This window comes from Chionomys nivalis, chromosome 19 (assembly GCF_950005125.1).
Source record: "Chionomys nivalis chromosome 19, mChiNiv1.1, whole genome shotgun sequence".
NCBI lineage: Eukaryota > Metazoa > Chordata > Mammalia > Rodentia > Cricetidae > Chionomys > Chionomys nivalis.
This window is the reverse complement of record NC_080104.1, coordinates 59,863,452-59,890,172: the sequence shown is the minus strand read 5'-3', so window position 1 is coordinate 59,890,172 and position 26,721 is coordinate 59,863,452. Positions and strand designations below refer to the sequence as shown.

Sequence of the window (26,721 nt, the reverse complement as noted above, 5' to 3'; positions counted from 1 at the left end):
GGTTTCTGAGGTCCTAATGCTGTACCACCCTAACTGTTCCCCATGCCGTGAGATTTCAGAGGTATATGTGACCTACTGAAGAGTGAGCTGGAGTGCCAGAGCAGCCACAACAGGACAGACACCCAAAGGACATTGTGGAGAGCAGCTGTAGGGCTGACTGCAGCTGTGTGGGAATGCTGTAGGAACCGAGGGCGCCTCTTTTGTCTCTACCATGATGCTCTAGTGGGCCCCCAGTCCCTTCCTGAGTGGACCCCGAACACCAAGAACTACCTGTATACCCTCTCCTGGGTACCTAGGAAGTTCATATTTACCCTTTGTTGTTTGGGGTCTTTTATTAGTTTGTTTCTGAGACAGAGTTGTGCTTCAGAGTTGTGGTCCCAGACTTATCCCTGACTTTCAGACCTCCAAGCGAGGGACGATAGTATGTGTCTCCACAGCCTGCTTCCCATTTGCTCCGAGGCTGGGCATGCTCCCCTGGGAGTGGGATGTCCCAGAATTAGCCTCAACTAGGCTTCACTGAAATCTGATGGCCTCCGTGAGGTGGGTTCATCCCAATCCGAGAGGCCTCTGCATCTAAGAAAGTGGAGGCCTTAGTGAAGAGGACCTGCCCCTGCCTGCTCCTGCCAGGACCTCGAAGGTGAGCCCTGCTGTCACACATACAGACTCTGGTGTCTTCAAGGCCACTAGGTGCAGAGTGGCCAGTGTTCTGAGTTTCTTTAGAGCCTGAGTGCCAAGTCGCCCTGTCCTGGTGAGGGAGAGGCCTGCTTCCGCTCTTCCTCCAGGTGGGTTTCTTCTGCTTGGACAGAGCACCTCATGAGATCCTGCTGGGGGCCCTAAAAGAGAAGTCCTGTCCCAAGCCTACTGTGTCTTTGTGCCCAGTCTGTCGCCTGCACAGCCATGGGAGGTAGGGCCTTGGCATCTTACTTGGCATAGACTTGACTCCTGACCCTGTCTACCTCCAACTCAGGGTGGCCTTGAACTATCGTTGGGAACTTGGGAGGGTTCTGGGGCAAGGAAACTTGTAAAACCTGTGCTAAAGGAGCCAGGCCAGGCAAAGGAGGGCTCTCTGGCTCTGGGGAGTGGGACAGCAGAGCAACAAGCCAGCCCTGGAAGCCAGAGGGAGCAGGCAGGTGGAGCTCTTGTTCCGCTCTGCACCAGGGCCTCTCTGCGGTCTGCAGCTGTTTGCATTTCCTGAAACCGGATCTTGGTGTCAGAGCCGCCCCTGGGCCGGGGCGGGCGCCTCAGCCATGGCCCTGCGCAAGGAGCTGCTCAAGTCCATCTGGTACGCCTTCACCGCCCTGGACGTGGAGAAGAGCGGCAAGGTCTCCAAGTCCCAGCTCAAGGTGAGGGGCATCCTGGGGGCTTAGGGGAGGCTCACTCGCCACCCTGGTTCCCATTCACCGGGAGTCAGACAGGGAAGCCGTTGCTACTCGGCGGGCACCTTGCCACCCAGCAGCCCTGGCCTTGGGTGGAGTGCTGGCCCAGGAGAGGTACCAGAGTCAACCTAGCTCAGTGATTGCTTCCCAGAGGCCCCCAGGCACGTGTCACCAGTGCCACTGTTCAGAACCATGTACTCTGACTGCACAGTAGAGGTGGCACCGTGAGCTTCTGAGACTCGGTAACCTGCCCCCTTCTCAGGCTTCTTGTGGACTCCCCAGAGTCATGCTTGGGCACGTACCCTGCTCCTCCCTGTGGCTTCCTCGTGGCTTTGAAGAAAAACAGTTAGTGTTGCCAGTCACTTCCTTTGGAGCGGAGAGCCTCCTCCATTTGCAAAGCAAGCTGGCAGCCACAGTGTGAGCCAGCTAAGGGGTCATGGCCAAAGTCTCCCCTGTGTTGCTACACAGCTCACCGTCCAGCTCCACCTACCAGCACAGGCACACAACAGGTTGGGAAATTTGCCTTATGCCTTGAGACTTGAGGTTGAGAGTGGGGGTAAGCCAGGCCCAGGAAAACCCCATCAGTGACTACCCATGTTGTCTTAAAACTATATGGTCTGGACAGTTTAGAGGAGACGAAGGAGCTCTCTTCCTGGTAGGCGTCTGCTTTCTGGGGAAGAAATTAAAGCCTCAGCTGCTCGAGTCCTGGCATGCTGGGGAAAGCGTCAGAACAACTCAGCTCTCAGACCCTGCCTAGGGATCCACTCATTCTCTGTAAATAACACTCCATCTAGTGCCGCGCACGAGGCTGTGGGGCCAACGCGGGGCTCGCGAGGCTCGGCTGTCTTCGTTCCCATCAAAAGAGCCGTGTATTTACAACCGCTTCTGTTGACGAAGACAGGAAACCTGGGAAGCAAACAGGACAGCGTGGGCATGTCCCCCTCCACCTCGACCCTCATGTTGCTCAAGCTGGGTCCTGTGAACTCAGATGCACCACTTAGTTCTGTCCTGGTCTGTCCCTTAGCTGGATTTGTGGGCATCTAATGACTAATGGTCTACTTCCCCAGGAAGGAGAGTCCAAAGCCACCTCAGGTCCCCTCAGGAGGCAGGTTAGTCCTTCCATCCTGGGTAAATCCAGCTCGTACTGTCTGGTTGAGTTCTGCCAGGAAAGGAAATTAGAATGTCTGAGCAGCACCGATCCTGCCAAAACCGCCCCACACCCACCTTCATCGCCACCCCCCACTTTTTGAGACAAGGTTTCTCTTTGTCACAGCCCTATCTGTCCTGGAACTAGCTCTGTAGGCTCAGTTTCCATCTCTGCAAAATGGATCTAATCGAATCTTTCACAATATTCTGGAGAGTAGTGTACTGGACTAGCTTTTTGTTTGATTGTTTGTTTGTTTAGACAGGGTTTCTTTGTGGCGTTGGAGCCTGTCCTGGAACTAGTTCTTTTTTTTTTTTCTTCAGACATCTTCAGATACTACTGGAACTAGTTCTTATAGACCAGGCTGGCTTCGAACTCACAGAGATCCACCTGCCTCTGCCTCCTGAATGCTGGGATTAAAGGCCTGAGCCACCACTTGGCCCACCCTATCTTTTTGGTACCCTGCCATATGACTTCTTGCTCCCAAGATAGTGCCTGTTCCATCTGTGACCTGTGACTCCTCTCCAGGCTCTCTGTGCCTTATGCGCAGAGGTTACAGCCCTTGAGCAGCCCCCATTCTCTGGTGCTCTCAGCCAGGAAGCACTCCCATCTAGAACACCTCTGTGTTAGCTTCTGACTGGCCCCATGCCTACCCCCAACCCCCACAGGCTGAGTGTTTCTGGGGAAGAGTCTGAGAGTGCGCACGCTTGAACCGTCACAGCTCGGATGGAGCCCACTTGTGAGGGACATCTCTGGCTGTACAGGATCAACAGTGAATGTCCCACCTGCCTGACAGGAAACTCGTCCACTCTCAAACTAACTGAGACTCTTGGGCCGTGTGGAGGCGAGGCAGAAACGGCAGGATCCCTGCCGAGGAGGAGAGGGTTTCTTCCAGGTCCACAGTGGTGGACGCTGGACCGAGAGGAAGCAGTGATGGTGCTGGAGGTGGGGCAGAGGCAGAGAAGTAATAGAGAAGTGGTCAGAAGGCAGAGGAAGAAGCAGAGGCAACAGACACACCAGCGAGGTACACTCTGTCTTCTGTAAACATGGGGATGAAGGAAGGCCCTGCAGCTAGCTGCTCGTCCTAGCTCGGCTCCTAGCCTCTGTGCCCTCTGTGGGGCAGGTGGGAGGCTGCACCGGCCCAAGCCTCTGTGCCCTCTGTGGGGCAGGTGGGAGGCTGCACCGGCCCAAGCCTCTGTGCCCTCTGTGGGGCAGGTGGGAGGCCGCACCGGCCCAAGCCTTGCTATGGGTGTGAGTTGCCTCTTCTCCCTTAAGGTGCTCATAGAGGCTCGCAGAGGGCTGCCTTGTCTAGCCTGGGTACATCCCGCTGACGCCAGAGGAGGAGGAGGGAGGGCAGAGCAAAGCCCAAGGGGCTGGTATGGCGGCACACACCTGTGACCCAGCACTCAGGGTTGAAGCAGGACACCCCAGAAAGTCTCCAAAAAAAGAAAAGAAAAAGAAGAAGCAGAAGCAAACTAGCCCAAAGGAAGGAGAGTGGCTTTGCTTTGTTGTCCCTCTAGGGACAGGTGGGGGAGGAAACATGATTTCTTCTATGAATCCTCTCTTATTTATCTGTATATTTAAATCGTATGTGTTTACTTCTGTGTCTGTATGTGTGTAGACCAGAATGCATGTGGAGGTCAGAGGACAGCTTGGGGAGTTGGGTCCCCTTCCACCAGGTGGGTCTCAGGCCTTGAGCTCAGATTGTCAGGCCTGGGGCAAGCACCTTTATCTGCTGAGCCTTACCATAATATCTTACCTTAAATTCCAGCACTCAGGGTAGCCCAGGCTGGCCTCAAATTCACAGAGGTCCTTCTGCCACTGCCTCCTCCAAGTGCTGGGACTAACGGTGTGTGCCGCCATGCCTGGCTGTGCCTTAGAACGGTGACGTGGAACCCACACAGAGGTCACACCTGTGATCCTGGCACTCGCGGGTCTAAGGCAAGAGGATTGCTGAGGTCAGCCTGGGCTACAATGTGAGTTCCTATCTCAAAAAGCCAAACCAAACAAATAAAAAGGAAAGGAGTCAAAAAAAGAGTAGTCTAGCCTGGCGGCCTATAATCCCAGCACTCGGGGGCAGAGGCAGGTGGATCTCTGTGAGTTCAAGGCCAGCCTGGTCTATAAAGTGAGTTCCAGGCAAGGCTCCAAAGCTACACAGAGAAACCCTGTCTTGAAAAATAAACAAAGGAGTAGTCTGAGTGGGAGAGATGGGCTCCGGCTTTGTGAGCTCATTGCCCAGTGCCTTTATGGGCTTCTACTGTGTGCACGCCTCTGACCTCTGTCAGACAGGGGCCCAGGATCTGAAGGCTGGGGACTGCAGAGTCAGCCCTTCTGATTTCTCGAGGTCAGTGTAGACAGGACAGCCACAAACACACTAACAGTGGGAACACACAGAATCTTCCAGACCCAGGCCACCCACCCGAGTTCAGGAACTGAGCGGGTCAGTGGGGACTGTAAATGTCCTCTCTGGGGGAGTCCAGATGACAGCATATGGAAAATACAGACACCTAGACCCCACCCCTGGAAACTCTGAGTCAGTAGGTCAGGGCGGGGCAGGCCTTTCAGTTTCATCTACTCCAGTGGAGACCCAGAGGGACCTCCAAGCTAGACTTGGGGCAAGACACTTCCTTCTGAGCCTCCATTTCCTAACCTGTGAATGGAGGATAAGAGTCCCTACTTAACCTCTGCAGTGAGCTCCCGCTGCTCATCACTGCCCCACCCCTGCCACTTCCTCTCCTGCCTGATCCCGCCCCTCACCCCACCCCAGGTGGAGGAAAGTCTAGCAGTCTGAGGTTAGGTTCTCTGTGTGGAGGACTCTAAGTGTCTAGAACCCTGAGTACCACAGCATCCTGACAACTGACAGCCTAGGCTCTGCAGATTCAGTCACCAAAAGGCACAGAGGGCCCCTGCTGTGCTTGTGGCCTGGAGACACAGCTCAGCTGAGAGCCCTTGCCTAGTGTGCATGGGGCCCTGGAGTAGGTCTCCAGCACTACCTAAATGGAACATGAGAGAACGCACAGAATCTTGGCACTGCGGTGTAAGAAGCAGGAGGATCAGAAGATCAAGGTCATACAGAATGAGTGTAAGGTCAGCCCAGGATACCTGAGACCCTGTCTCAAAAAACCAAAATAAAATAGGAATGGGCTGGAGAGATGACTCGGGTTGAGAGCACTGGCTGCTCTTGTAGAGGACCCACATGGTGGCCCACAATTCTCTGTAATTCCATTTCCACAAACAGGCAAGATAATGTTAACCTGGAATCCCAGCCCCAGGAAACTGAGGCAGAAGGATTAGAAGGCCAGCCCAGGGTGCAGAATGAGACCCTGTCTCAAATGCTTCCTCCAATTTCTTGTCATAAAGGCGATCTATGTTCCAGACTTACACAACACACACTGACAGGTGGTCGGGTGAAGGCACCTGATGGCCCCAGTTTGATTCCTGGCACCCACCTTTGGAAGGAGAGACCTGTCTCCCTGTAAGTTGTTCTCTGTGCTTCACACAGGAGCTGTTAAAATAACAGAGAAGAACAAGGCGCAGCACTAACCACTGTTATTACCCTGCCTGGTTATTAAGTCTCTCCATGGAAGAGTCTTGTGCCTCCCTGTTTGTGTGTTTCTGGGTGTCACCCATTCCTTAAGGACAAGAACCAGAAGGCCAAACCCTTTCCCCAGAGCTCAGCTGGATCCAAGTCGAATGTCTCAGTGACTCCTGAGACCTGTGAGGTGTGTACTCCACACACACGTCAACAAATAAATGGACCAGGTCCTGGCAACACAATTTAACCCCAGCACTCGGGAGGCAGAGGCAAGTGGATCTCTGAGTTCAAGGCCAGCCTGCGCTACACAGAGAAACCCTGTCTCTAAAACACACACACACTCTTTCTCTCCCCCCCCCCCCCTTAGGGATGATTTAGCAGTTAAGAGCACTATCTGCTCTTTCAGAGGACTAGGGTTTGGTTCTTGGAACCTACACAGTGACTCATAACTGGAACTCCAATTCCAGGGACTCTGGCACCCCCTTCTGACCTCCTCAGGCACAGCATTCATGTCAGATGCACAGACACACATGCAGGCAATATACCCATGCACATAAAATTGTTTTTAAATCCTTTTATTTTAGATTTTCTTTTTTACTTTAAAAAGGGATTAAGACCTAGAGATGCCTAAGTTGTTACGAGCTCACACTGCTTTTGCAGAAGACCTGAGGTTGACTCCTAGCACCCACATCAGACGACTCACTGCCTGTAACTCCAGCTCCAGAGTACCAGATGTCCTCCTCTGGCCTCCAAGAGCACCCACACTTGTGAGCATATACCCACACGTAGGGGCACACACACACCACATAATTAAACGTAAAATAGGTCTTAAATGAAAAGAAAATATAAAACAAAAAATGCTGAGTTAAAGTTCACATCCAATTTAAAAGATTAAATTTTTGGTGGTGGTGTGTGTGTCTTCATGAGCATGGGTACCCTTGGAGGCCAGAAGATGTCAGACCTCCTGAATTACAGGCAGCTGTGAGCTGCCTGGTGCGGATGCTGTGAGCTGAGCTCAGGGCCTCTGGAGGGCAGCAAGCAAGTGCGCTTAACCACTGAGCATTCTCTCCAGCCCACCTCCAATTTTAAGTTGATAGATTGGGAACACCACAGGATGACTAGTGTAGCTAGTTAGGGCAGCACGCACCTGGATTCTCTGGATTCCCCGCACCTGGCTGCGGAGACCAAAGGAACCTCAGGGTTATCTTTGGTCGTGCCGTGAGTTCAAGGCCAGCCTTGGCTGCTTGAGGCGTAGATAGGTGACTAATTCACATCCTGGTGATAAGGTTTTGTTTTGTTTTTGTGGGTTGTTTGTTTGTTTTTTGTTTTTTGAGACAGAGATTCTCTGTGTAACAATCCTAACTATCCTAGGACTTGCTCTGTAGACCAGGCTGGCCTCGAACTCACAGAGATCCGTCTGCCTCTGCATTCCAAGTGCTGGGATTAAAGGTGTTTGCCACCACCGCCCGGCTAGTGGTGGGTTATTAAAGTCCCCAGTTTCCTCAATATTTGCTCTTATCATCTTTCTCATCTTTAACGTATTAAAAAGCCGCCCTTTCCGCCTTGGACAGGAGCTCACACTCACCGTGTGCAGACCTGAGCCTGGCTCTGTGTCTTTGTCACCTTACACACACATGCACACACAAATACACGCACACATGAATATTTTACTCATGTAGCCTCTTCTGTAATTAAGAAAGCAATTTTGGAGCCGGGCGGTGGTGGTGCACGCCTTTAATCCCAGCACTCGGGAGGCAGAGGCAGGCGGATCTCTGTGAGTTCGAGACCAGCCTGGTCTACAAGAGCTAGTTCCAGGACAGCTCCAAAACCACAGAGAAACCCTGTCTCGAAAAACCAAAAAAAAAAAAAAAAAGAAAGCAATTTTGGGCTGAAAAGATGATCCAGTGGGTAAAGGTATTTATTGACAAGCCTGAAAACATCTCCCACATGGCAGAAGGAAGGAACTGGATCCTTAAAGTTGCCCTCTGACCTCCACATGGACACCATGGCTTAAGCACTGTCCTGGCCACACTTAATGGATAAATATGATCCATTTAAGTTGCTTTATGCAGTGCTGGTCCATAGGGAGTGGCAGGCAGATAGCACTAGCTTACCCCCCTCCCCGAGACAGAGTCTCACTGTGTGTCTGTGGCTGACCTGAAACTCACAGAGATTCACCTTCCTCTGCCTCCTGAATGTAGGGATTAAGGTTCTGTCGAAATATGCTCCACCCAATAATTGGTTATTTTTAAATCTTCACACTGCCTGTGATTAAGCAGTATAACAATTTCCCCAAAGCAACCTTCCCCCTTCTCTTCATTTTACCAAATCTTCTTGTTCAAACTTCAGCTCCTTTGTTTTAGCATCATAAATCTGGTCAGCATGCCCGCCTCACACGTCCCATCCTGCCCCATGGCTGCCATCGCTCTTATTTCTCACCTCTGAACCATTTCTTACAAGCGTTCTTTGAACCTTCCCTAGCTCCCTCACCTGCTCACTAGGGCCCTCCCCAGATCGGACTCACCGGGGTGGGGTGTGAATGGCAGCCTGAATACTGAGTCTGTGATTAGAAGAGATCAAGTCAAGGGTTTTGCCCTGGAATGGCCTCCTGCCTCCCTGGAGATAGCCTAGCATTTGTGGGAAGCCCCTGAGTTTTGGAATTTTGTCACACGAGCTTGGAATTCCAAGTTCCCATTCACTCCCTTACTGAGCAGCCAGAAGCTTCTGAGTCCTGGTTTATAGAAAGAAGCTTCCAAGTCATAATTAAATAATAGGAGAGGGTGCCGTTTCCTGGGCTTGAATCCCAGCTCTGCCCATGAGTAGGACCTGAAGATTTCTTCATCTGTCGCCTGGGGACATGGAGCGGTCGCTATGGGGGTGCTATGAATGATGGGAAGTGCAGAGTGTGCTCCTGTGTGTCGGATCGGATGGCGCCCGAAGAGAACTTAGCCAGAGCAGGGTGGGGGTGAACGGACAGGCCAATGGAATCAGTCCTTTGGTCAAGGCCTGACTGGGTGCCGGAAAGCAAACTGTCGCTCTGTCCAAGGTGCTGTCCCACAACCTGTACACGGTCCTGCATATCCCCCATGACCCCGTGGCCCTGGAGGAGCACTTCCGGGATGACGACGATGGCCCCGTGTCCAGTCAAGGCTACATGCCCTACCTCAACAAGTACATCCTCGACAAGGTGGGGAACGCCCCTCCCCTAGGACGCCAATACCTAGCTTTCTACTCCCATTCTCCACTCCCACTTCTGTCCAAGCTGCCATCCTCACGCCTCCATCTCCACTCCCTTCCTCAGTCACCTGCCCCCCATTGCCCGTCCTCTGTTTTAGCTTCCGCACCCCTCCCCCCGCCAATCCCCCTAACCTGCACCCAGCTCATCTCATCTGTCACCCTCTGTGCAGGTTCTCCTCGGCTGTCCTGCCCCCTAGGGTTCCCCTCCTTCTCTCCCTTGGCCGAGGAACTAGCTTTACTGTTACCAGGGAAATCAGGGGGAGGAAGTGGAGACGTTGGTGAAGTGCCTGAGCCAGCTTGAGTTCAGTCTTGGGCTTGGCAGGCGTGGAGGGCGGGGCTTACGGATGGAGGGGGGTTTACGGATGGAGCGGGGATGAGGCGGATGAGGCGTGAGACAGCTCCCTAACTTGCAGGCTTCATGACAGGTGGAGGAGGGGGCTTTCGTTAAAGAGCACTTTGATGAGCTGTGCTGGACACTGACGGCCAAGAAGAACTATCGAGCAGATAGCAATGGAAACAGCCTACTCTCCAATCAGGATGCTTTCCGTCTCTGGTGCCTTTTCAACTTCCTGTCTGAGGACAAGTACCCACTGATCATGGTTCCCGATGAGGTGAGGGTGACGTCAGATCCAGGGATTGAGTCACTCAGGGCCAAGCCCCTGGTAAAGCCGGGAAGGAAAACAAATTGTCTGTGCGCCTTCCCAATCCCCTTTCTCCATGCGGGTCAGCCCCACCTGACTGCCTCTGAGTAGCGAGAATTATCAACATCGCGCGTCGCCTCAGCCTCCAAACTACATTCGCATCTAAGGAGGAAAATGAGCCACAAATGTTTACATTCTGCATCAGTACAAATGCCCCGCCCGCACACTGATGAGAGAATTCAGATGGAACAGCGGGATTCTTAGGTGCAGTGTAATCTAGGAAGGTGCTTTGTTAAGGGAAGTGGGTGGGGGTGTTCTCTCAGACAGGAAGTAACTCTGGTTATGCAAAATGGACAGCCAAGTCTGGCCTTGGCCTCAGAGGGTTTCTTTTCTTTTAACTGGTGAGCCAGACCAACTCCAAAGATGTAGGGCATGCTGGGGGAAGAGGCTTGGAGTCTGGACCCTTTCTTTTTAGTTCTGGGGGATCGCTAAGAGCTGAACTAAGGCCTTCTACTAAACTGCCACTGGAGGCCCAGAGTAAGATCCCTAAAGAGTCTTTTAAGACAGCTGGGGCCAGGGTGGACTCTAACCAGGTCCTTGCCAGTCGGGGCAAGGCAGCCCCTCAGAGAGTAGGAAGGTTCTTTCTGCTGTGAGAGCAAACTGCAGCAGGGTGTACCCCAACCGCCACTTCCTGTGCTCTGCCTTAGGTTTCCTGTTCCTGCCCTGCTTACCCCCAGCCCTAGTTCCATTGCTCTCCCCCAAGAGAAGGACCTCAAGGGCTGGGGACTGGCTTCAGGATCAGAAACCCAAGCACTGGCTGCCTCTCACTTGCCCTGTGACTTGAAGGAAGTCGCTTTCCACCTTGGCCCTTCCTTCCTTCCTTGTTTGTCATAGGCAAAGTTGAGAGTGTTGAGTAGGAGGGTTTTTTTTTTTTTGGTTTTGGTTTTGGTTTTTTGAGACAGGTTTCTTTGTGTAGCTCCCTCTAGCTGTCCTGAAACTAGCTCTGTAGATCAGGCTGGCCTCAAACTCACAGAGATTTTCCTGTCTCTGCCTCTCGAGTGCTGGGATTAAAGGCGTGCGCCACCACGCTGCACATGACTTTTATTTTATGGCAGAAAGGAGGTGGACCTAGCACAGGGAAGAGGGAGGCTGACTTAGGTGTGCCTAGGGTCCTAGGTCCCCTCTCAAATCTCTCCCCTGTTTCCACCTGTATGTGACTTCCCACGCTCTTGTCCTCTGGAGGTGCTGCTGACGTCACCTGGCCTCCCTCTCCCTTCCAGGTTGAGTATCTGCTAAAGAAACTCCTGGGCAGTATGAGTTTGGAGATAGGCTTGGGCGAGCTGGAAGAGCTGCTGGCCCAGGAAGCTCAAGCAGTTCAGACCTCTGGGGGTCTCAGCGTCTGGCAGTTCCTAGAGCTCTTCAACTCCGGCCGCTGCCTGCGGGGTGTGGGTCGGGACTCCCTTAGCATGGCCATCCAAGAAGTCTACCAGGAACTCATCCAAGATGTCCTGAAACAGGTCAGCCTGAGAGGATCGTTTGGAGAGGGTGTTGGAGACTAGAGGACCACCGGGAGGGGGATGATAGAGACCTAGAGGACCATCGGGAGGGGGTGATGGAGAACTATAGGACCATCGGGAGGGGGTGATGGAGACTAGAGAACCATCAGGAGGGGGTAATGGAGACCTAGAGAACCATTGGGAGGGGGTGATGGAGACATAGAAAACCATCAGGAGGGGGTGATGGAGACTAGAGAACCATCAGGAGGGGGTGATGGAGACTAGAGAACCATCGGGAGGGGGTGATGGAGACATAGAGGACCATCGGGAGGGGGTGATGGAGACTAGAAGACCATCGGGAGGGGGTAATGGAGACGTAGAGGATCATCAGGAGGGGGATGGTAGAGACATAGAGGATCATCGGGAGGGGGTGATGGAGAACTAGAGGATCATCAGGAGGGGTGATGGAGACTTAGAGGATCATCAGGAGGGGATGATGGAGACTAGAGGACCATCGTGAGGGGGTGATGGAGACCTAGAGGACCATTGGGAGGGGGTGATGGAGACTAGAGGACCATCGTGAGGGGGTGATGGAGACCTAGAGGACCATTGGGAGGGGGTGATGGAGACTTAGAGGACCATCGTGAGGGGGTGATGGATACCTAGGAGGCCTCTCTTACTTGCCTCTGTCTGCAGGGCTATCTGTGGAAGCGAGGGCACCTGAGGAGGAACTGGGCAGAGCGCTGGTTCCAGCTGCAGCCCAGCTGCCTCTGCTACTTTGGGAGTGAAGAATGCAAGGAGAAAAGAGGCACCATTCCACTGGATGCTCACTGCTGTGTGGAGGTGAGGGCGCAGTGCGTGGACAAGGGGTCAGGAGCAGGGGTGGAGGAAAGAGAAACCTCACTGGGATGATTCCACTTAGATTAGGTTGGTACAGCTCAGACACATCTGGCTGCCATGAAGCCATTCTCATCCACGTCAGCACTTCTTTTCCTTTTGTAGTGTGAGTGGTCAAACCTGGCATCTCAAACACAACAGGTGTTCTGCCATACCAGCCCGGTGTCAACCCCATAAAACCACCGACCAGACGCGGAAGTCTTTGGTGGATTATTAAACCCCGATATAACTCATATCTACTCTCCACAGCAAACCTTCCAGTTTCTTTTTTCCCTTTGACACAGGATTTCTTGTAGTCTAGCATGGCCTTGAACTTACTTACACAGTCAAGACTGACCTTGAATTCCTAGTCCTCTTGCTTCTTCTGCTTCTCAAATACTGGGATCGTGTGTGTATACGTGATCTTGTGGGTCCATGTGCACATTTGTTTGTAGGTGTGCATATACATATATATGGAAACCAAAGTTTAAACTAGGGTGTCATTCTCTAAGAGCTATGCACTTTGTTGTTTGTGTGGTGTGTGCATGTTGCACACGGAGGCTAGAAGTCATCCTTTGATGTCATTTCTCCAGGAGTCATTTACCTGAGTTTTTGACATACAGTCCTGTAGTGTGCTTTCTCGGGGCCACCAATCAGATCCCAGATGAAGATATGGACTTATGAACCCACCAGCTCTTTTTTTTTTTTTTGGTTTTTTGAGACAGGGTTTCTCTGTGGTTTTGGAGCCTATCCTGGAACTAGCTCTTGTAGACCAGGCTGCTCTCGAACTCACAGAGATTCGCCTGCCTCTGCCTCCCGAGTGCTGGGATTAAAGGCCCGGCCCCACCAGCTCTTATAACTTAAGTCAGCCTGTTTCTTTTCGTCCGTGTTTGCCTTGGGGCTCTTTATCTTTCTTTCATTCTGTGTGTTCTACTTTCTGTACTTCTGTGTCTGGCTGACAGCTGCCTAGCTGGTTGGCCCCAGGCATCTCCCTCTCTTCCCTAGTTCTCTCCTCTCAAGCCTAGATTCTTCCTCCTCCTTATTCTCTCTGCCCACCATCCTGCCTATCCCCCTACTGCTTAGCTATTGGCCATTCAGCTTTTAGATCAATCAGCTGCCTTAGGCAGGCAAAGCAACACCTCTTTACGTCATTAATCAAATGCAGCATAAGAAAATGTAACACATCTTTACATAGTTAAAGTGATATTCCACCCCAGAGTCCCCCACACTGAAACCTGGGGTGCACTGGTTCAGCAAGGCTGGTGGGCCAGAGAAACCCAGGGTCTCCCCTCCCTCTGCCTCCTGGCACTGGGATTATGACATGCATCGTCACGCCTGGTTTTTAACCCCACGCTTGGCTAGGACTCAGGAGCTCAGTCTTATGCAGCCAGCACTTCACTCAACTACCTCCCAGCTCTCCCAACCTCCTTTTGTTTGCTTGTTGTTAAGACCGAATCTTAATGGCTCAGGTCTGCCATCTAGGGCAGCTTGGTAGCCTTTGAGCTCTGCTCTCTGCCTGTCTCCACCTCCTCAGTGCTGGTAGTCCCATCGTACCCAGCTTTGGTGACACCACACCCAGCTTCCTACATGGGTGCTAGGGATTGAATGGAAGCCTTTTATAGTTGGGAATGTCATGCAACTTGTCTCGATCATATCTACAGCCCACCCCCCCTTCCCACCCAACTTCGCATCACTTTTTCTTTTTTTTTGTTCCAGGGTGGGGTGGTTGTTTTTGTTTGTTTGTTTTGTTTTGTTTTGTGAGACGGAATTTCTCCGTATCTTTGGATCCTGTCCTGGAACTCACTTTGTAGACCAGGCTGGCCTCGAACTCACAGAGATCCGCTTGTCTCTATCTCCCGAGTGCTGCGATTAAAAGCATACGCCACCACTGTCCAGCTCATATCACTTTTTTCTTTATTTTTTTATTTTATTTTATTTTATATAAAACACAAGAGCCCACTCTGCTTTATTTACAACACACTGGCTGTCTGTACAGCCAGCCAATATTATTCAAAACGAGGCTAGTGATAGATAATTGGCGCCTTTTGCTTTCCTTCCCCACTCTACCAGGTATGGTACTCCGCCTCTGAGCAACCACCATGCTCAAACATGGGGAGTCCAAAATTAAAAATACAGCAGGTATGGAAGAAAGTAATTGGGAGGGAGAGAGAGGAAGCCATGAGGGGAGTGTTGTATTCACACTACAGTTTATAGACAACTAACCCGTTACAGCCCCATCTGAGTCCGGCCCTGAATGTGAAAAGGGTGGCCTGTTCACCCGACAGATTTTGTTACAGATCCATCCTTCTCTGACCCAACTGTAATGGGTCTAATTCCGACTTTGAAGAGGCTGAAGACTCTGAGGCTCAGTTCCCAAGTGATGTCAAAGTTCCAGCCTCAAAGAGTGATGTCAGGGTTCTCCCGATTTGGGAAGACCCCCAAACCGCCGGGCCTCTGGACAAAGTTCCGTGCATTTCTGGCAACAAAAGAAGTCAGGAACATTGGTCTTCTTCATCTTAGCACAGGAGAGCTGGATCCATGTCCCACACAGGCTGCACTCAATCGCGGGCCGCCCAGCAAAGGGCTTTCTGCAGTAACATGTGCTCAAATCATGTGATCAGATCCCACAAGTCACCGCTTCTCACCCGGTTCCACCATGGTGTCCTCATCCCTGACCTGCATCTCTCCTTCACTGGAGCTGGCATCTCCATCTTGGCTTGTTTCTGTGCTGTCCACTTCCTTGTCTTCACTGTCATAGGGGGAGCACCTTCAGGTGCCCTGTAACAGGAGGTCTGGGGGCTTCAGGGGGTTTTGGAGCACAGGGACTGGGACTTCACCACTGCTGTCCTCTCTTCTTCATCCTCGTCTTCCTCTTCCTCTTCAGAGTCTGTATCACTGGGAGGTGCCCTAGGAGGGCCAAAAGATGGAAATCTACCCCCACGATCTGCCTATTTCAACTTCTGCTTCTTGCTCTTCTTGATTCAAGACCGTTGTTCCCCATCCCCAGGAGCCGGTCGAGGCCTCTGAAGCACCCCAAAGCTAGCCCCACCTTCTGGTCTGAACTTTCTGTTCTTTTGAAAGAACAGAAAGTTCCCCCTGGGAAAGTGGCACGGGGTGAGAGCACCTGGAGGTATGCGTCAGGGACGTGGGAGACAGCGGGAATGACACTTTGGTCCCATCCAGATCAGATAGAGTCCTTGAGCTTCATCTTCCCCAGCAGAGTGGCGCTGTCAGGGGCCTCTTTGCTAGGAGGGATGTAACCTGCACAAGCCAAGACAAAACTGCAGAATTTGTTGAAATCCTCAATTGTTCTCTGCTGTTTCTCTGGTGGCTGAGTCTCTGGCTTAAGAGTCGGAGGTGGATCTTTGGGACTGGGCTCCACCATGGCTTCCAGCATTGCCCCCTCCTCTCCATCTGGTCCGGCAACCCCTTCCTCTAAGCCAGGACTCCCAGTGCTGCCTTGGGTGCTCCATGTTCCTACAGCCTTGCTCCACAGAACTGTCTGCTTTGGCACAGTTGAGACTCCAGTCCGCTACCACCACCCGCCTCTACCACTGCCTCCCACACTCTCTTAATCTTTCAAGATGATTTGTGCTGCCCAAATATTCCTGGATTCTGGAGAGCGGTTGACTACACTCTCAGAGAAAATTGACGCTTCCTTTCCCAGCAAACAGTCGCCATTAGCTTGGCTGCTTGTGGTGGGATAGTGTGCCCACCTCTCCTGTCCCTGCTGGGATTTGGTTTGGCTTGGGCTTGCGACAGGTTTTGACCATGGTGTCGAAACTGCTGTGAGTACAGCTGCCCTGCCATGTCCAGAAGATAATGTGTCCCTTCTAGCCATCAGCTGCCTCAGGCTCTCACACTCTCTTCCAAAATGATCCCTGAAGCTTGGGAGGGAGTTTGCAGTATGCCCACTCCTTTTAGGGTTGAGCATTGTGTAATCTCTTATGTGGCCGGTTATGCATCACTGTGTTTACCACCATCTACCGTGCACAGAAGCTTCTCTATTGAGGGTTGAGAGATGCGTTGGTCTCGGATACCAGTGATGCGTCATTGGGACTTAGTGTAACACTCTGCCCTTCGGCGGCATAAATTGTAGTGGCTTCTCCTCTAGGGCCTACGACCTGTCTAAGCCATAGGTAGCTAAATAATGGTGTCAGTATGGATTTCTGAAGCATGATTAATAAAAACTCAGAGACAGAAACTGGGGTTCAACCTGAAGGTCAGAAAAGCAAAACAGCTAGCTATTGGCTCTTACCTCTACCTCAGTCTGAAATGGTGATCCTGCCTCCAGGAATCTCAGAATGAGACTGACTGAGAGCTGTCTCCTCCAATTTTATAATCCTCCCTAGGGCTGAGATTAAGGGTGTGCACCACTACTGCCTGGTTTCTATGACAAGCTGGTGTGGTTGCTGGGATTAATTTAAAAGTGTATGTTATTGTTGCCTGGTCTGTAAGGCTGGTCAGTGTGACTGTTTTACTTTTCTGGTCCTCAGGCGAGCTTTATTTATTAAGATACAAATGAAGCCGGGCGTTGGTGGCGCACGCCTTTAATCCCAGCACTCGGGAGGCAGAGGCAGGCGGATCTCTGTGAGTTCGAGACCAGCCTGGTCTACAAGAGCTAGTTCCAGGACAGGCTCCAAAACCACAGAGAAACCCTGTCTCGAAAAAAAAAAAAAAAAAAAAGATACAAATGAAATGCTACTACAGGCTTCATCCTGTGAAGTGGGACTCTGATCTAATCAGAAAGTGGTTGGTTGCTCCCATGATGGTCATGACTCTTTGCCCCAGTGGGCGTGCCTTTCAGACCAGTCATTATTGTAGCTTGTAGCATGACTGAGGATGACTTTTCTCCACTATCATGAAGTGGAAGCTAGCCAGTAGAGAGAAAGCTTCAAAGTTCACACCAGCTTGGTTTTTGCCATGTTCTGAGACTCAAGCCTTCAGCAACAGGACCTCGCTGTCAGGCTCTGAAGTAAATTCCAATAGCCTGTGATGTCTGGGGATCTATGGGACCTCAGGGGCCAACAACTCCAAAAGTGACTCACACCTGGCACTGGCTTTCTCAATATTTATTTTTCTGTTTAATTTTATGTGTCTGTGTACCTGAGTGTGTGTCTGTTCACCATATGTGTTCAGGAACCTGGGAGGTAAGAAGAGTCAGGGCTACTGGAACTAGAGTTAATGACAGCTGTGAGCTGCCATGTGAGTGCTGAGGACCAAAGCCAGATCCTCTGCATGAGCAGCCTGCAAGCACTCCTAACTGCTGAACCACCGCTCCAGCCCTTGGCACGGGACATATTTCTACTGGATATGTATTCATTTCTCTTTGATCCATAGAAGTAGAATTGCTGGAACATATGATAATTCTAACTTTTGAGGAAATGCCAATTTTTTTCAACAGTTGTATCATCTGATACACTCATCACTGGGACCTAAGTATTACCGTTCCTCTATGTCTTTGTTTATTACATTTTTATATAATCTCTATATCTTTGTTTTTACATTACACTAAAGATTTGTTAAGGGCTCCCAGCACTCAAGAGATTGAGGCAAGGAAGACAGGAGGTAGAGGTCAACCTGGGCTACGTATCAAAACCTTGTCTCAAGAAAAAATAATCAGTTACCTAAGGCTATATACATTTTTTTTGTTTTGTTTTTTGAGACATAGTTTCTCTGTAGCTTTGGAGCCTGTCCTGGAACTCGCTCTTGTAGACCAGACTGGCCTCGAACTCACAGAGATCTGCCTGTCTCTGCCTCTCAGGGCTGGGATTAAAAGCGAGCGCCACCCGCCTGGCTGGCTGTATACACTTTTGTTACATAAGTAAACAGGTGTTGAACAAGCCTCCAGACATCTCAGAACCAGTTTCTTTCTCTGTGAAGTGATGCCTGACAGGAATATATGACCACAGATAAATGTTGTATAGAAAACACCGGTGCAGGGTGCTTAAGAACACTGGTTGCTCTTCCGGAGGACCCAGGTTCAATTCCCAGCATCCCCATGACAGTTTGTAACTGTAGTAACTCCAGTTCCAGGGGATCTAAAACCTTCATACAGATATACATGCAGATAACACCAATGCACATAAAATAAAGATAAATAAGTCATCAAGAATGTTAAAACAGCCGGGCGGTGGTGGCGCACGCCTTTAATCCCAGCACTCGGGAGGCAGAGGCAGGCGGATCTCTGTGAGTTCGAGACCAGCCTGGTCTACAAGAGCTAGTTCCAGGACAGGCTCCAAAACCACAGAGAAACCTTGTCTCGAAAAACCAAAAAAAAAAAAAAAAAAAAAAAAAGAATGTTAAAACAAACCCCCACTAGTACAGGGCTGGGCATGTTGTTGTGTTGCACATCTTTAATTCCAGCCCTTGGGAAACAGAGGAGCTACATGAGTTCAAGGCCAGCTCAAGGCCAGCCTGGTCTATGTAGTGAATTACAGAACAATTAAGACTATACTGTGAGACCCTGTCTCAAAAAACAAAAAAGAAAGAAAACACTACTGTAAACCGGGGTGGTGGCACACACCTTTAATCCAAGCACTCCGGAGGCAGAGGCAGGCAGATGTCTGTGAGTTCGAGGCCAGCCTGGTCTACAAGAGCTAGTTACAGGACAGACTCCAATGCTACACAGAGAATTCCTGTCTCGAAAAACCAAAACAAAAAACAAAAAACAACAACAACAAAAAAACACCACTACTGTAGACAACTATTATTTTCCGCAGAACATAAGTTTAGTGGAGGCAAAAACCCCAGACACACCCCTGTACCATTATTCTCCCCAACCCTTGAAGGACAGGTGACGTTTGAGAGACTAGCTGGAAAGCAGCAGTTGCAGGCGGTGAGGACTCAGGCACATGTTTAAGCGTGTACTATATGCTAAACCTTGTGGAGAGATACCAAGATGAAAATGGCGCCAGCTAGCCTTCAGAGAACAAAACCGAGAACTGTGGGCACACAGGCACCCCATAACTAACCATCCACCACCCCAGACCATGCATACTCCCGTCAGGGTGGGGGAAGGTCCCAGAGAAGAGGTCGGGGGTGGGGGGGTCTAGAGCTGGGTTACTTCTAAGGCAGATATGGTCCCCATCTCAGTGAAGTCATCTGACCCGGGGCCATCTACCCCTTTCCTAGGTGCTTCAGGACCGCGAAGGAAAGCGCTGCATGTTTTGTGTGAAGACGGCTAGCCGCACCTACGAGATGAGCGCCTCAGACACGCGCCAGCGCCAGGAGTGGACGGCCGGTGAGTGCCGGTCTGGGTCTAGCTGGGCCTCGGTCACTTCATCCGAGCGACCCTTGGACGCCCTTGGCCGTGGTGGCCTAGGCCCCGGCTGACTCCGTCCCGCTCGGCCCCGTAGCCATCCAGACCGCGATCCGGCTGCAGGCGGAGGGGAAGACTTCGCTGCATAAGGACCTGAAGCAGAAGCGACGGGAGCAGCGGGAGCAGCGCGAGCGGCGCCGGGCAGCCAAGGAGGAGGAGCTGCTGCGATTGCAGCAGCTGCAGGAGGAGAAGGAGAGGAAGCTGCAGGAGCTGGAGCTGCTGCAGGAGGCGCAACGGCAGGCTGAGCGGCTGCTGCAGGAGGAGGAGGAGCGCCGCCGCAGCCAGCACCGGGAGCTGCAGCAGGCTCTGGAGGGCCAGCTGCGGGAGGCGGAGCAGGTGAGGCTGTCCAGAGGGCGGGGCTTGGATAGGGGCGGAGCCTCTGGGAGGGAGTCGGGTGGGGCAGGGTCTTGACAGAAGAGTGACAGGAAGAGGACCCGGGCTGGGCCTACGAACAGTGCAGGGCATCTGGAGGATGCTATGAGAGGGCCTTAGAGAGGGTGGAGCCGTAGACTGATGGACAAAGGGAGAGTAGAAGTTGAATGATGCTATAGGCGGGGCCTGAACAAAGGGTGGGTCCCGTGGGTTGGAGGATGTTGTTGGCATGGCCTAATGAGTGGTGGGGAGGGGCCGTAATAGTGGGTAGAGCCTAGGGCAAACCCCTGGTATAGATGGGACCTAGCTCAGAAATCTTTTCTGGGGTCAGGACTTGGTCCGAAAACACTGGTGATTGTAAATGGTTTGGAATGAAGTCAGTCTAGACTTGAACCACATTTTAACAAAACCAGTTTGGGGACTATATAGGCTGGGATTAGTTAGGTAGGACACACGAAGGCCGAGTAGACACGCAGAAACAATTGAATTTATAATTTGAGAAAACTCGGTTCTAGGCCATCGAGCTGGTTCAGCGAGTAAAGTCGCTTCCCGCGCAAACCTAGCATCCTGAATTCTATTCCTGGAACCCCCTAAAGATAGGCAGAGGAAACTGCCTCCACAAAGCTGTCCTCTGACCGCCAGAGGCATGTTGTGGCATGTGTGCCCATTACTCCTCCACCGTAAGAGCTGTAGGAACCCAGCACTTGCTAAGTCTCTCTGTATCAGCAACTAGAATTCTGTTCCTGGAGCTAGGCTGAGGATTCGGTGAAGAAATACTTGTAAGAAATTCAATAAAGCCAGGCAGGGTGCCTCATGCCTCTAATCTCAGTGCTGGAGAGGTGGAAGCAGGAAGCTCAAGAGTTCAAGGTCATGCTACCTAGAAAGTCTGAGGCCAGCCTGGACCTCCTGAGACCCTGTCTCAAAGAACCAAGAGGGGCTGGAGTGATGGCCCCGCAGTTAAGAGCCCTGGCTGCTGTTTCAGAGGACCCAGCTTGGGCTCCCAGCACCCACATGGCAGCTCAAAACCAGCCAGCGGATCCCACACCCTCTTCTGGCCTCTGTGGGCACTGTCCACACGTAGTGCACAGACAGCTATGCAACTAAAACACCCATGCACATGAATAAAAACTTTTAAATAATAAAAAAATTCAATACCTTTTGGTTGTCCTAATAACTGCAATCCCTGACACCTACCATAATATTATAATTGTTATAGTAGGAGTTAGGAAGGGATTACCGTAATTTAATATGTTGTTTTATTGTAATATAACATATTATGATGTTTAATTACATATAATTATAATTGGTGTTGTTTTGTGAGGTGCTGGCTAACAAACACAGGGCCGTGGGCATACTAGGCAAGCCCTCTGCCGCTGAGCTACAGCCCCAGCAAACGCCTAATTATTATTTCTAAGGCCAGTGGAAGGAAAGAATAATTTGAGGCATCAGGCTCTTGGACAGGTCAAATCAAAGAAACCCCAACTAAAGATCCTCCAATACAAACAGCCAGGCAGAGCCCGGGAGAGGCAGTAGCCTGTCTCCTCCGGTGTTCCACTGACCGGCTCTGCCCTCCCACAGGCCCGGGCATCTATGCAGGCTGAGATGGAGCTGAAGAAGGAAGAGGCGGCCCGGCAGCGGCAACGCATCGCCGAACTGGAGGAGATGCAGGAGCGGCTGCAGGAAGCCCTGCAACTGGAGGTGAAAGCTAGGCGGGATGAGGAGGCCGTGCGCCTTGCCCAGACCAGGTAACCGCACAAGGACTGAGTCCCTTTTCCGCCAGCGCCTGAGCGCCCCCCTCCACGCCCCGCTCTGAGAGGTTTCCTATGCGCTCCTGCAGACTACTGGAGGAGGAGGAGGAGAAGCTGAAGCAGCTGATGCATCTGAAGGAAGAGCAGGAGCGCTACATCGAGCGAGCACAGCAGGAGAAGGAGGAGATGCAGCAGGAGATGGCGCTGCAGAGCCGTTCCCTGCAGCAAGCCCAGCAGCAGCTGGAGGAGGTGCGGCTGAACCGGCAGAGGGCGGACGAAGACGTGGAGGTGAGACACCCGCGGGAACCTGGAGAAACTGGGGGAGCCAGTGTGTCATTGCGCCTGCCCCAGAGCCAAGCTACCTTGCTTTACACTCGCTGGCTGTGTTACCGCCTACAGATTGCTTAACCTCTCTGAGTCTGAAGCTCTGGGAAAGGAAACAGATAACTCCTGTTACCACAATGAAACAAGCTAATACAGTGGTATTTAGTATGTAAATACAGAACGCACCTGTGGTTGTATTTGCCAATAGTATAATTAACCCGAGCAGAATTTCCCCTCCTCCTCTTCTAAGCCCTAGGTTTGTACACACTCCTTGGAGCTTGAATCCCTGTAGATAAGGGTTCTAGTTTTTTTTTTTTTTATTAAGCTTTTACATTTGTTTATTTCCTTTTATATGTGTGGTTGCTTTGTCTGCATGTGTGTCTATGTACCGTGGGCAGGCAGCACCCACCGTGTCCAGAAAGTGGTAGTATTGGACCCCCGGTGACTGGAGTTACAGACACTTGTGAGCTACCCTGTGGGTATCCCACCCTGGTCCTCTAAGAGCCATCTCTCCAGCACAAAGATGTCTTTTAGGGTCTGGGGATGCGGCTCAGTTTGTAGAGGACTTGCCTGGCATGCACAAAGCCCCCGTTCACTCCCCAGCACTGTTTGCATCAGGCACCGAGGCTGTAATCTCAACACTCAAGAGTTGGGCAAGGGCTAAGAGCACCTGGCTGCTCTTCCAGAGGACCCAGGTTCAATTCCCAGCACCCACATGGCAGCTCACAGCTGTCCAGTTCCAGAGGATCTGACACCTTCACTCCAATGCACATAAAATAAAGCTAGATAAAATCTTAGAAGCAAACAAACAAATAATAAAAAAAGAGTTGGACAGGGAAGGATCAGAAGTTCACAGTCCTCACCGCCTACATAGTGAGTCTGAACACACAAGACCCTGTCTCATAAAAGGAAATTAAATAAATACATTTAAAAAAAGCTTTTGCTGGGTTTTAGTGCTAGGCTTTTAGATCCCAGCACTCGGGAGACAGAGGCAGGTGGATCTCTGTGAGTTCGAGGCCAGCCTGGTCTACAGAGAGTTCAGGCCGGCCGGAGCTACTAGTGAGGACACGTGCTGCTCTTCCAGAGGACCCGAGTTCAGTGCCCAGCACCTACATCAGCGGACTCCCAGCCATCTGTGGCTGCACCTGCAGTGAGATCCAACCCCTGTGGCCTCCGTGGGCACCTGCACTCCTGTATACCCAGACACAATATAATAATTTGTTGTTGTTGTTGTTTTAAGACAGAATTTCTCTGTGTAGCTTTTAATCCTGTCCTGGAACTCACTCTGTAGACCAGGCTGGCCTCAAACTCACAGAGATCTGCCTACTTCTGCCTCCTGAATGCTGAGATTAAAGGCATATGCCACCACCACCTGGTGACATACATAATTTAAAATAATAAATATAAATCTTAAAAGAGCTTTATTTAATTTTTTTCTGGCTGACACAGTCATTGCAAAAACAATGCAGACTGGAGAGTTGGCCCAGTGGCTAAGAACACTTGTTGCTCTTACAGAGGACTCAGGTTTAGTTGCTAGCACCCTAGGTCACAGCCACCTACAACAACACAAAAATGGCCAGCACAGGAAGGTGGGCCTACCTACTCGCCCTGCTTAGGGCTCTGAATTCTGGCGCAGAGACTCCACCATGAGGTCCTAGAGAATTTGTTAAACAATAGTTTGGTATTTAGTGTACGTCCCTGGGTTTGTTGTTTAACCTGTTTCAAATTTGTCTGTGTTAGCTTCTGCTCAGGAAGTTAGATAAAATAGGAAATGCGCTTAGCATGTCTTAGCAGCTCGGTGAATGAAAATGATGATCGCTGAACCTTTGGGAGGACACGAGTCCCCTGAAATTGGAGGCAGACTCTGACTTTTTGTGAACATGCGTGGGCTTTGTTTTTTAAAGATTTACTTCTTTTATGTGATGTGCATGTGCATACCTGTCTGCAAGTGTCCTTGGAGACTAGAAAGACTGGAGTCCATGGGCCTTGAGTTACAGATGAGCCACCTGCCACATGGGTTCTGGGCAGCAAACCTGGGTCCTCTGTATGAGCAGCAAGTGCTTTTTACCACTGAGCCGTCTCTCTAGCTCCCTTCGCCCACCAGTTTTGATACAGGATCTCACATCTCTAATTTGTTATATAGCCCAGGTCATGACCTCCCCCTTCCTCTACATCCCAAGTATGTATTCCAAGCATGCACCTCCATGGCTGGCTCTACATGAGTTTCCCAGGGCGATGATGAGGTGCTGCAGTCAGATTCTCAGGGGCTCTGACCCTTTCCCACCACCCGCTCCACAGGCCGCCCAGAGGAAGTTGCGCCAGGCCAGCACCAACGTGAAACACTGGAATGTCCAGATGAACAGGCTCATGCGTCCGATCGAGCCAGGAGGTGAGCCTTCCCTTCTTGGGGTGGAGTAAGGGAGGCTTCCACAAAGGTAGAAGAAGTCAAAGGTCTCCCCTCTCCCAGGGCTAAGGCAAGACCCTCACTTCTCCCATTTCAACTCGCTTTTCTCCTTCCCACCTCTCTTTCTGCCAGATAAGCGTCCGACCACCAGCAGCTCCTTCACTGGCTTCCAGCCCCCTCCCCTCGCTCGCCGGGACTCCTCTCTAAAGCGGCTGACCCGCTGGGGCTCCCAAGGCAACAGAACCCTTTCAGCCAACAGCAGTGAACAGAAGTCCCTCAATGGTGGGGACGAGACTCCCACCCTGGCTTCTACCTCTCAGGAAGATAAACTGGACCCGGCACCAGAAAACTAGCCTCTGATGACCCTTGTCTCCTGACGCTGTGTCTACCAGGACCTGGCTACAGCGGGCTGTGGGTAACTCCAGCCTCTGCGAACGGTCCTGGGGCTACGGGCCCGGGTCTGCTGACCAGAAGTCGGTCCAAGATAGGATGTGGTTGCCATTCTCGCCAGGTCCAGACCACAGAGGCTGTCTGTGGTGTTAATGATCAAGAATATGGTTCTGTGCTTCAGCCTCAAGGACCCTGTGATCAGGGCTGGGAAAGAAACTAGACAATTAGGACAAAGGTCATTTGTCCCCAAAGGTCATCTGCCCTCTCCTCTCCAGACTACCACCAAGTCATAGAGGCATACTTCCAAATAAAACTGCTCCCACCTGCCCTCTGCTCCTGCCCCTCCCTCCCCCCCCTTTCTGTCCCTCCCTCAAGTTCAAGTTCAAGGTCCCAGAGGCAGCTGGTGAGGTGAGGTGGTTAGGAGTGTGGACTGTGGGCTGGACCTGGCTCTGCCGCTTTACACTCACCGTGCTGGTCAATGGAGAGGATCACAGTCCGGATGGGGAGGGCCTGGGGAGCACAGACTCATGCTGATGGCATCGTTAGTCTTGTCTGAAGTGTTTATTGAGCGTCTGTTGTCTACCTGGAGACCACCTACATTACTCCATTCCCATAGCAACCGTAAGAGCTGGATTACCATTACTGTGATTGCAATACTAGAGGTGCAGGCAGATCGGGCCGTTTGTCTGAAGCCTTTCAGACTCGCTTTGCACCCCGTATTCTCTGAACATGGACTTTGTTCCCTCAGACGAGAGCCTAGGTTCTAGACTCCGCAAAGTTTGCTCCCGGTTTCATACCCCTCACTGCAAGCCTAGGAAGTTCACCAGGACCGCTGTCCTGTGTGTTCCTGTACCTCTCTCGGATGCTTTAAATCTAGATGGTTGTCCCCTTCCTCATGTGTTGAATGCTTGTCCCCAGCTCAGAGCACTATTTTGGGGAGACTGTGGAGTCTGTAGCAGGTAGGACCTACCTAGGAAGTAGGTCACTATGAGGCCAGCTTTGGTTCCTCTGTGTTCTCTGCTCGCTGTGTTGCCAGGATGTAAACAGCCTCTCAGGACTATCCACTGAACTACTTCTCCATGCCGCCCCTGCCACAATAGAGTGAGCCCTCCCAACCCTAAGCAAAAAAAAAAAAAAAAAACCTTCCCTCCCTTTGTTTGTGCCGGATGCTGGGATGCTGACGCTGGGATGCTGTCGTGTGACACAGAAGTAACTACTAAGCCCTCCTTTCCCATCCCCATAGCTGCGGAGTGTGAACCGTGGGCTCCTCCATTTGGCCTGTGTTTAATAAATTGCCCAATCAACTGGATTCTTTGGGTCAGTCCCAAACATGCCAGAGGTGCTACTGCCAGTGGTCACTCTCGCTGGTCTCTGTCCGCTCCTAATTAAATAAGAGCTTCGCTGGAATTTCCTTCCAATCCTGCTGCCTGGATGGTATTTCCAAAATGCAGGTGCAATCTTGACTCTCTTTTCCAGCCCCTTGGTGCTGTCCGGAAGGGATTGTTGTGTTGAGACAAGGTCTCTCCCTATAGCTCAGGATAGCCGCCAAGTCAGCATGCCCCTGCCTAAACCGTGGTAGGCACGACCACACTTAGCTATGACCAAGGGTTAATTTAATTAGTGCATGAGTGTGTGCGCGCGCGCATGCACACACACACACACACACACGTGCCATGGTGAACGTGTAGAGGTCAGAGGACAACTTTCAGGAGTCAGGTCTCTCCTCCTAAGCCAGGCATCAAACTCATGCCATCAAGCTTGGCAGAGGCACCTCTACCTGCTGAGCCATCACCCTGGACCTCCCTTGTGAGTTCTGACCTGCCAAGTCTGCTTGCTCCCTTCCTTGTGGGAAATGAG

The 26,721-nt window shown here is 51.5% G+C and overlaps 1 protein-coding gene and 1 pseudogene across 1 annotated transcript; one reads left to right on the top strand and one right to left on the bottom strand.

Annotated features, from left to right (window-relative positions):
* The first annotated feature begins 803 nt into the window (after positions 1 to 803).
* On the top strand, positions 804 to 26,464 carry Def6 (DEF6 guanine nucleotide exchange factor). Its single transcript, XM_057751072.1, has 12 exons — positions 804 to 904; positions 1,159 to 1,343; positions 9,102 to 9,242; positions 9,718 to 9,903; positions 11,214 to 11,450; positions 12,126 to 12,272; positions 19,440 to 19,548; positions 19,664 to 19,962; positions 21,577 to 21,743; positions 21,836 to 22,034; positions 24,369 to 24,459; positions 24,607 to 26,464. Exons 1-12 carry the CDS (start codon positions 898 to 900, stop codon positions 24,825 to 24,827), a joined length of 1,989 nt encoding a protein of 662 aa, XP_057607055.1. The 5' UTR covers positions 804 to 897; the 3' UTR covers positions 24,828 to 26,464.
* On the bottom strand, positions 14,716 to 15,702 carry LOC130861839 (PHD finger protein 23-like; annotated as a pseudogene).
* Positions 26,465 to 26,721: the final 257 nt, after the last annotated feature.